A 10,888-nucleotide genomic window follows, 5' to 3' on the forward strand; every position below is an offset into this window, starting at 1 on the left:
GTATTGATTTCTCTATTGGCAAGTGCAAATGATATTGCCTATTGGAAAATGATAAATGATCCTAGATTTGAGTTCTTAATGAAAATTATCTTAAATCTAGAATTTCCTGCATGTTAAAGTTTTGAGAATTCATACGTAATTGCATGTTAAAGTTTTGAGAATTCACACACTTAATTGTTCATGATCGTCACTTTGCCACATTATAAATTGCTCTAGGTAACTTGCTTTTATTTAGTCCTTGGTTAATTGAATATAAAGGCACTGGTCTATAATCATTTCTATCTTGTGGTTCTGGCTTGGTCATGTTAGTGTTTGATCTATTTATCTCAATTAACAAGGACTCATTTACATTCGTCAAGTTGTCCATCTTTAAGTCTCCTAGAGCCTATGTTCCATAGGCTATTCTCACTCATTCACCTTAGGGACTACCGCCTTTGACTTGTCTAGGAGAGAGTCTAAACGAAGTGAGTAAGGATTAGAGTGACAACCCTTATTCTGAGATGTCATGGTGCCTAGACACTTTGTGCGACAACAGGTCGCTCATGTATCTAGTCAACACTAGGTCGAACATTTGCTTTGCTGTCAACACTCTTAGTCAGTTTATGGTAGAATAAAAAAAGGTGCATTGCGCAGCAGCTAGGCACATCCTTAGGTATGTGTGCGGAACAGTCGAATATGGGTTGAAATACTCCTGAGGGGAGGACGTCAGATTGAATGGGTTCATAGATGCAAATTGGCAGGTAGTTTAGTAGACCGAAAAAGTAACTCAGGGTACTGCTTTAGGTTGGATGAGGGATGATATCTTGGTGTAGTAGGAAGCTGAAATCAGTAGCTCTGAGCTCAGTAGAAGCAGAATATATGGCAGCCAACACAGCTACGTGCGAAGCTATATGGCTTAGAAAATTGCTTGTGAGCTTGTTCAAAAAGGGGATGGAGGCGACCATGGTTTATTGTGATAATCAGAGTTGTATCAAACTCTTTGAGAATCCATTGTCGAAACACATAGATATCCGCTGTCACTTTATCAGAGACTATGTTCAGCGTGGTGCAGTACAATCCCCACAGGAGAGCAGGTAGCGCTATACTCACAAAGGCTCTCAGAAGAGTTAAGTTCACTCAGTTCAAAGAGCATATGGGTATGGTAGAAAATCTGTTTCAGTAGCAACAATAGTTTGCAGCGCAGGGTTAGTTGGTAGTGGCAGTGCCAACAACAACACAAATGTAGAAATTTAGAGGGAGTTGTAGTACGGATGCAATGTTGACATTGGCAAGGTCAACAATAGTATAGATGCAACATTTGCGCAAAGGTTGGTGGATAACATGACAGACATCAACAACGCAGAGGGAGATGCTATAGAACAAAGTGATGCTTCAATAGGTTACATTGTTAGAGCACATTCCTCGCTAAGAGGGAGTGCTGATTTCTAGTAGCATTGGATGTGCTCTAAGTCTCAAAAATTGCAGGGAGGCTTAGACACATGCATTCTCCAATTCCCAAAAATCGTTTTGGGAAATTCCACTTGGAGACACTTTTATTAAAATAATTAATTATTTTTAATGGGACCTTAAGTCTAAACTTAGGAAATTAAAATAATTAATTGGTAATAATTAATTATTCAAGAAGAAGGCGAAGATCAGGCCAATATGATCCTAGCCATTGATTAGAATCTAATCTGGGTTGTTGATTGATCAACGAGAGGATTATAAGAGGAGGCTTGATGAGCACTTGGAGAACACACTGAAGGCAGATACTCAGGCCATGTTACTTGGGAGCGGGAGCGGGAGCGAAAACGGGAGCGGGAGCGACCATTTTCAGAAGCTCCCGGTTTGGGAGCGAATCCGGGAGCGATTTTTTAAAAATATATATATATTTTAATTTTTGATACATATATGTCAACAAAAACATGTAGAATGATGAATTAGACATAAAAAACATAAAAAAACATAGATTGATCATTGAACCATATCACATCAATCATCTAGAAATTATAATCGTCATCAACCATGTCCACAAGTTAGTAAAATACATATTACAACTGCAACATATTGAGTCTTATAAATCATGATTCATCAAATTCAATATTAAAGTTTCAACTTCAAGCTTTCAGAATTGAAAATTCAATAACATTTATCGTCATTGATCACAAAAGTTGTACTTGTAAGCTAAGTTTAACCATTACAAGAAGTAATATCGAAGATATTTCTAAGTCCTAACTTCTAACTGTTAACATGATATGAAATGTTAAAAATTTATAAAATGAAACATGAATAATGAGATGAAATGAAACAACTTTAGTCTTTCAGAAAGCATCATATTCATAATTCACAATCATTACCAATGAGTTATAATTGCCAAGGCCCAACTTCAAACTTCAAATTTTCATTGTCACAGTGATATAATGTTTACAAAAAATATCATTATGATATGAAAGAGTCAAGAGTCAAGAGTCAAGGACTCAAAACTCAACAGTTATGAAAACTAAAGTCTAATAGAAACTAAAAAAGACAAGTAAACTGTAAATCTACATGTGGCCCTTGCCACAAGAGTCTCCAAGAGTATAAGCAGGTCGTGGTGGTCTTCTAGGAGTCTCCCGCACAGACCGACGACCAGAACTAGAACCTCCACGCGAGGGTGTAGATGGAGGTGGCGACAGCAAAGGAACAAGACTCGGACCTCGAGCACTGCTACTGGATGGTGGAGGTGGAGGTGGAGGTGGCATGGCTGCTGCTTCATTTTCATCCCTTACAAGTTCCTCTTCTAGTTCTTCAATATGTACAATGCCATCCTCCAAATTGTCATCCTCTGGGTGATTGTCCCAAATTTTATATGTGGGATCCTCATTAGCCCGATCACAGTAATGACTCAACAACCTCAAGTTGTAGTGCACATAAACCAAGCTTTCTGCTCGGTTTTCATTGAGTCTATTTCTTTTCACATTATGTATATAGCTGTAGGTGCTCTAACACCTCTCTGCAGAAGAAGAATTTACAACCTGTGAAAGAACTTTTTTTGCCAATTTTGGCAAAAATCCATGGCCGCCATATGTTTCCCACCATGTGAGAGATTGAAATTTATCTTTGTCGTTCATTGCATGGAAGTTACCATACAAACCAGTGCCACTGAAGTATCTTCCTATTTCAAGGCGCACAGCTGCACATTCCTCCCTGTCAGGTACCAACTTTTCTAATGCTTCCAAATATCCTTTAGTTACCTCTTGATCTAAATGGGGTTTGGTCCTAACCCCACCCCCTGCTGCAGGTTGGCCCAACCAAGATGTAGAGTAGTATTTTGGCGTAAGGATATACGCCAAGCAATGTAGTGGAAGGTTAAGCCTATTCCACCGTTCACACACACAATCATGAATCAGTTTGTACAAGTTGGGATCTCTATTATGAACAATCACTTTTATTTCCCCCAACATGGTATCCATTTGCTCATACACCTCGCCAATCACTGGTTTGTCTGTATCTGCAAACCGAATCATGTGATAAATTGGCTTGGTGAAATCCAATACCTGCCTCACACTTGTCCAAAACTGCCCATCAAGAGCGGCCTCCTCCACCATTTCAAAACCTGCCATGTCAGCTACATTTGTAGCCCTTTCCTTTAACACCTGCCAATGTGGACTTGATACCATGCTAGCTAATGCCTCTCTTACCTTCAAAAGGCTCCTGAAGGTGAGGTAATAGCTACCAAATCTAGTCCTCGCAATCTTCAGCAACTCCAATCTCGAGTGACTACGGAAAAGGCCATGGGTATTGCTATGATTTGTAATAAATTTTATCATTTGTTTGCCTTTCTTGTACAAATTACCAATCCATTGGTATTGTTCATTTTTGTTTTTGACAATATCATGCAACAGAAGGTTCAATGTGTGAACCAAACATCCAGACCAAAATATGTTCGGGTATTTATCCTCAATAATTTCTCCCGTTGCCTTAGAATTAGGAGCATTATCAGTGATGACTTGGATGACATTGTATGGGCCAATACGCTCAATTGTTTCAAGTAATGCTTCTGCAATGTTGATGGCGGTCTTGAACTTGTCTGAGTAATCATGTGCAGCTAGAAAGATGGGACCACTAACAGACACAACAAGAACACTTATCAATGGCTTGCCTTTTACATTTGTCCATCCATCAGATACAATGGACACCCCATGGTCAGTCCAAGAACTTGTCATTTTATTCAAAGAATGTGATATTTTTGCTTTTTCATGATCAAGGCCAACGATTCTTGCCTTGTCATACCCAGGGCTCTTGTATCCTTTAGGGGCATCATTTATGGCAGAAACCATTTCGTGCCAATAAGGTGAGCGTAGAACATTGAATGGTATCCCACATGCATAGAGAAACCTGTAAACTTTTGAATCCACATCATTCCTACACCCCTCATCAAGGAAATCTGATATGGTTCTATGCCTTAAAGATGATGACCCTGTGCCTCCATGTCCATATCCACTGCCTTGGGCTGATGCTGAAGGAGTTCTTTGTGATTGTGAGCTTGGTTCAAAGAAACCCCTTGATTTTTTTGTTTTGTATTGGGCTTCCTCCTCTTCCCTTATGTATTTGGCTCTATCTGCTGTTGACACCGCTGTAAAAGTTTTGATTCCTATTTGTTTCTCTCCATACCATGGCCTTTTCCCGCAGAGGTGTCTTCTAGCACGGGTGTATGAACCTGTGTAATCAGTGTTGCAATGGGGGCAATGAAATTTAGTGGTTCCACCCCCTTTCCCTGTTTCAGCCCTGTGAACATATTTCCACAATGGAGTTTGGTCTTGTTTAGTTTTTTGAGGGTCATGTTCACCCTCCTCCAGCTCCTCCTCACTGGGGTTTTCACCCATTTGACTTTCTCCGGCTTCTTCATCCCCCTCTTCAGTTTGGGGCCCCCTCCGTTTCCTACTCTCCAGCACCATAATAACCATAAAAGGGACCAGGAAGAGGAAAATGCCAATAAATATAGCCAGGTCCATGGTGTTTTGATGTTTGTAGGGTTTTGATTCTTGAATCTGCAAATTAATTTAATTTATTGAGATTAATTAATTTAATTTATTAATTTAATTTAAATACATGATCTTTAAACTCAAATAGCTAAATTAAATTAACTAAATTAACTACCTAACCAGCTAAACTAACTAAATTACTAAGTTACTTACCTCTGCAGGGTTGCTCCTAGCTCCTTGGCACTTGCTCCTCACTCCTTAGCACTTGCTCCTCGCTCCTTTGCTCTTGCTCCAGCTCCAAACTTAAGCTCAATGAAGTCAGAATGAATTTTTTTTGGCCCATTGGGCTTATAAAACCAAAAAAATTTTCTAATTTTTTATTTTTTATTTTTGGGTGCGGCGGATTTTTTTCCGCCGAACCGCTCCCGGCCCGGCTCGAATCGCTCCCGGAGCGATTTTTAATGTCCGGGAGCGATCAGGGAGCGATCGCTCCCCGATCGCTCCCGGGCATTAAAAATCGCTCCAGGAGCGCCGGAGCGATCGCTCCCTATGTCGCTCCCTAACAGACCAGGGAGCGCAAATTTTTTTAAGGGAGCGCGCTCCCGAGCCGCTCCCACTCGGAGTGCGATTTGGGAGCGGGTTCGAGGGGGGGGGGGGGGGCGCTCCCCTGCAAGATGGTACTCAGGTACCTGAGTAAGTTCGATTTTCTCTTTGGTCGAAGATTGACAAGAGAAAATTGAATTAGAGGGAGAGTTACAGGTGAGAAAGGAAGAGAGGGCATCAACATCTTTCAAGAGTGCAAGGTAGCAATACTCAGAGCAAGAATAGGGTGACACAAAAAGGGGTAGTGTAGAGGCAGATTGACGCAGAGCTTGCGTGGGCAACTAGATGCTGGGCCAGTATGAGAAGTTTGACGCAGAAGAACGCAAAAGGATTCTAGGGAAGAGGAGTACTTCACCTAGATAATAAATTTGTCAGGAAGCATCTGTAAAATTTCTCACCCCTATTTTGCTGGTTGTAATTTGTACATGAGAATTTGCTAAAGAATAATAAAGAAGCCCTCATCTGCTACACTGTTTTTCCCACATTGGGTTTTTTCGAGGACGATTGTCCAAAAATAACTGTTGTATTTGTGCCAATACTTTTCCTTACATTTACTTTCTGCAATATTTTAACTGTGAAGGCTGCAGTAGAATATGTTTCGATATTTGTTGTAAATAACTTATTTCTGAGATAATAAGTAGAAGAAATAATATTAATCATTGCAGTAGGATTTCTATTTAGGAATTTTCACAAGTAGTGGCCATCTCAACAAAATGTTGAAAACCTCCTCTTTCCTTCTATTTAGCTATTCACAATCCCTTTTGGGGTGAGAAGCTCTGTTCGCAATGACGGCTGATCTGCAAGGGAAAATCAAACTTCTTGAGACTATAAGTTCCCTAAGGAAAATTTTCTCTCAATGTGTGCTCTTCTTCCTTCCACTCGACGCTAGCTCTTCTCTAGCAAACTGCTGCAAAACCACTGCGCCCAGCTAGAGATCTACTTTGCGAAAATACTGAGTTGCTCCCTCTGCCTCTGGAATCACTCAATCTGGAGAGATCGAATTTTTTTGCCCCTTAGAAAAATCGAATCTCCTCAAGTAACGCGACCTCTTGGCAAAGTGACTGCGCTGCTCCTAGGAATTTCGGCCTGCTGCCAACAATGAGCAGCAAAATTCCTTCTCTTTTTGCCTCTGAGATATCCGATTGATCAATTGCGCTCTGATGCCATGTGAAAATTCCAAGCTGGAATCCTATTGCAGCGACTAGAAATTATTCTCCTAATTGTTAATTTAATTTAACAATTTATTTACTGTTTGCTACAACAAATACTTAATAATTCAGTTTGCAACTTACACAAATAAAACTGCAGAAGAATAAACGCTGGAAGAAATGCTAGCGCACACATAAAATAACATAGTTATTTTTGGACAAAAGTCCTCGGAAAAACCCAACTTGGGAAAACCAGAGCAACAATTGAGGGTTTTGTTATTATGCAACAGTGAAATAACCTGAGTACAACTGGATGTTGAAACTGGCAATCCTACAGAGAAATACTGGCAAAACTCTAGTGAGGAATTTTACTCACCCCACAGGCGATCTCCTGACACAACTTACCTTTAGAATTTCAACCCTCTGAGCTTCTTTGCATAGCTGGCTAGACGTCTAGCCTCGAACTGGACTCTGATGAAGTCGTTTTTCCTTCTGCTAACTGGAAGGACGCTTCTCCGGCACTTTGGGACTCCTTCCCAGCCTCTGGAACTGAAAACGTCAATCTCCCTCAGCAAATTGACTTTGCCTCTAGAGGCTACTGTGCTGCCCTAGTGTCAGCCTCTTTGTGGCTCTTCTACCTCTCTGCAAATGCACTCACCGGATCTGGAATCCTTGTTCCGGTGTCACTGTCTCTGCTCCTCTCTCATTGCTTCAATCTCAGGCTCTCTCTCCGACAGTTGTTTGTTGCTACTTTGGAAATCGATTTGCTCTGAAGTTAAGCTGCTCAAGTGTCTTATCCAAGTGCCCATCGACTTCTTCTTGTAATCCTCTGTTGGGACTCCAACAGCCAAGATTAAATCTTAATTGATGGTCAGGATCATCTTGAAGTCTATTCATGTGAGTGTCTAGATCGTTCACGCCTTGACTTAATTAATACTGATTAATTAACCATATTCCCTAAGTTTAGACTTAGGAAATATTTAAAAACTGGTTAATAATTTGATTAAGTCATTCTAGGCAGAATTTCCAGAAACGATTTCTGGGTTTTCGAGATCTCATGTATTCAAGCCTCTCCACAAAATTTCAAGGCTTGAACACATCCGATGCTATAAAAACTAACAAATGTCCAGTCAAATATTCTTAGAATATTTGGCCTTCTATCCAGTCAAAGATTCAGTCAATAGCAAGTCCACAAGGTCAAGGTCAATGCTGGTCAAACAGAGAAAAGTCTTGGTCAAACTTTGCTGGTCAACTTCTCTCTCTCCTTTGCGTGTGTGAACGGATGACACTTAGAACAGGTCCAAATTTTTGTTGTGTTGGATGCCAAATGAGGAGGATCACTTGTCAATATATACATGTTCAAACAAGTGGGTTTTGAACAAGGGTCAAACCCTCCATGAGGTGGGGCCAACCTGTCAAACTGGGGCTGACATGAACAGCATAATAATAGTAATTTTTCCTTTGAATTTGTTGACAAAAATATCGACTGCAGCTGCATATTTTCAATGCTGTGCAGGTCTCGTTTAAATTGCATTAGGCAGGTGCATTAAGCCTACACTGCCCATATTGCATTGGGTACAATCTTTAAAACGAGGGAAAGTGCCTGGAAGTTTTTGAGGGATTTATTTCCAAGGTTTTATTTATTTGTATTTTTAAATGATTATAAATAAGGTAAAAATTTACAATTGGGCATGTTATCAAGTAACAATCCATACATCATTATATTTTGTCAAGTAAGATTGGACATGTTTTGTCTTTTCATTTTAATCACGCTGGCCATCTGTGTGAGCATTTAGGTTGAAGCAGTTATTCTCAGTCAGATCAGAGGTGTCAACAGTTTACATTACTGTCAATTGCATGAAAAAACAGTCAAACTCAAGTTTGTGCATTGCTAGCATATAGCTCCTCACGTAATCACATTAAGAGTGAAGGGAACTTTGATACATTTATCAAGCTCAACACGGCAAAAGGGTCATTGAGTATTACATCAAGTATTATTGAAAACATCAAATTAGCACTTTGAGCAACCATAAAAGCATAAATGGCTATGGAGTTATTTGCAATCATAAACTTTATAGGAACATCCTACTACATGCCAAATTTACTTAGATTTTTACTTAGATAAGCTATTGTTAGTTAAGAACTAAATGGAACTTAATGTTGGAATCATAATAGCTATATCCGTTGTACTGAAATGAAGACTTGGATTTGTTCTTTCATGTTCTTTGTTGAAGTTATCTAGGCAAGTGCATTCTTTACCATCGTATTTTACAGCAACTGAACTCTGCATATTTATGTTTTCTGGTGCTTTTCCAGATATGTTATATATTATTCTGTATCTGCTTACAATATTGCCGTGTTGTAATCTAATAAAAGAATAGATATGATTGGTGGCGTCTAAATGATTCTACTCTGCTGAAGTTGTTTGTTTCAATGCCTTTCAGGGTTCACATTGGTGCGGAGCTTTTTGCTGCAAACATGGACAAGAAGAACCAGCTGAATGGAATATCAATTCAACAGGGCTTCCAACTGCCCTTAAGCCTTTGTATACAGGTCAAAAACATTTTACCCACTAGCTCCCGTAAAGTGAGGAGGATCTGTTGTATCTTATTAGCTCAACCATCAGTTGATTCACATGGAGGAACTGCAGAAGAATATGATGCTGGTTGGAGGCTAGGTTGGAGTGGGGAGGAAACGGAGAAAATATTAAACCTGACTGAGGAGTTGTTTGTTAAGATGAGGTTGATACGATCTGGAACAAAACTTGCTAATTTTGGGCTAGATAAATGTCAATTCAGAGGCCCAAATTTTGAAAACACTCAACAGACAGGAAAGGCATTTGTTACATTTGAAGTGGATAAGAGGGGACAAGGATTCGCTATGTGTTTATTAGATGTTTCAGCTTTACCATGTGGATTATATAAAACATTATGGCTCTGTGCATGTCTTGACAACAAAGGTGATTTTTGGAACTTGCCATCTTTAAATGCCGGTCCTGTATTCAGCATCAAGCCCTAGCCTTAAGGGCAGGGATTATCTTAAAAGTTAGAAGCATTTCTTTGCATTCAAGATCTGTTTTATTCTAATATCACTCACATAGTAAAATTATGGGGCTGTTTCGTTCCAAATAGAAGCTCAATAAAATTAAAACTTCAAAGAGTGAGTTTGACATGGTCAAATTGCAAAACAAGTGTGGCATTGTCCATATATCTCCGAGGCTTAATATATATCATAGAATCTTAAGAACAAACAATTTATTTGTACGGCTATGTTTAAGTTGTTGCAAATTTAAGATTTATTTATTGCCTATCTTGTTGTTTGGGGGTTAGGTCTTGGTCAACGTTCCTTTCAGATGTCCTTTTCCTCTTAAGAGTATGATTTCTGTCCTGGATGCATCACGAGATGATTTTTAGGGGGGTAGTCCTTATTTGACTGGTTGTGACTTTTTCTGATTCCTTCAGCTGATCTGAATGATCCTGGCCATCTCAATTCTTCGACGAGGAAGCTTCTTGTGATCTCCAAAGGGTCTTCATCTGCCTCTTATTTTATGCCTTTAACATTGACAATGATGAGTTTGATTTGTCTCTCCTACTCCAACACTATGCTCTTAACTTGTTAGAATCCTCTGTTCTCAGTTGTCTCCCCCGTTATCTATGCCAATATTTGAGTTTTTTACGTGTTCTTTGATTTCTATTTCTGCTTCGTTCACTTGACTGATGTTGGTTTCATCTCCTAGTGTTCCTATTTCTTGGTTGATGTTGCCTTTTTCTGGTAAGGCCTTCCCTACCTTCAAAGCAGCTTCTCTTCTAATTGTTTTATGTTTTCCAGTTAGTGTTTGTTTCATTTCTAAATTTCTTCTAGGTGGCATTCCATGGTATAAGTTAGCTTCTTTCGTAATTACATTTTGGATCCTTGGTTTATGGTTGTCCATCTTGGGTTTCCCTACCCGGAACTTTAGGGTTTTGATGATGCTTAGGTTGTTGTAGTGATTTTGCCATAGTTCTTTGTTGCTGCGCTTATGGAAGTTAAACTGTTCCTCCAGTATCACCATGTTGCTGCCTTCATTGGGGGGTTTAGCTCCAGCATGCTAGTGGTTGGGCTATAAGTGGACTTAGGGTTTGAGTGTAACAATTTTGATTCCATCCATGCCAACTATTTTCTGTTTTGTTTACTGCTCCATTGAGGCTACGAACG

At 39.6% G+C, this 10,888-nt stretch overlaps 1 protein-coding gene across 4 annotated transcripts in view; it reads left to right on the forward strand.

Annotated features, from left to right (window-relative positions):
- Nucleotides 1-9,875, forward strand: part of LOC149199597 (uncharacterized) — a 273,175-nt gene extending 263,300 nt beyond the window's left edge. For 2 of the 4 annotated variants that reach the window (XM_089402498.1, XM_089402499.1), the window contains exon 8: nucleotides 9,139-9,874. In XM_089402498.1, coding sequence (XP_089258624.1) covers nucleotides 9,139-9,712 — 574 coding nt within the window. In that variant the 3' untranslated portion in view covers nucleotides 9,713-9,874. Of the gene's footprint in view, nucleotides 1-9,138 lie in introns of all 4 variants that reach the window. The other 2 variants (XM_089402500.1, XM_089402497.1) reach the window with 2 other exon arrangements.
- Nucleotides 9,876-10,888: the final 1,013 nt, after the last annotated feature.

The sequence above is a fragment of the Pinus tabuliformis genome, chromosome 2_1, assembly GCF_031772625.1.
Source record: "Pinus tabuliformis cultivar Carrire ecotype Pingquan chromosome 2_1, CPIR1, whole genome shotgun sequence".
In the NCBI taxonomy this organism is placed as follows: domain Eukaryota; kingdom Viridiplantae; phylum Streptophyta; class Pinopsida; order Pinales; family Pinaceae; genus Pinus; species Pinus tabuliformis.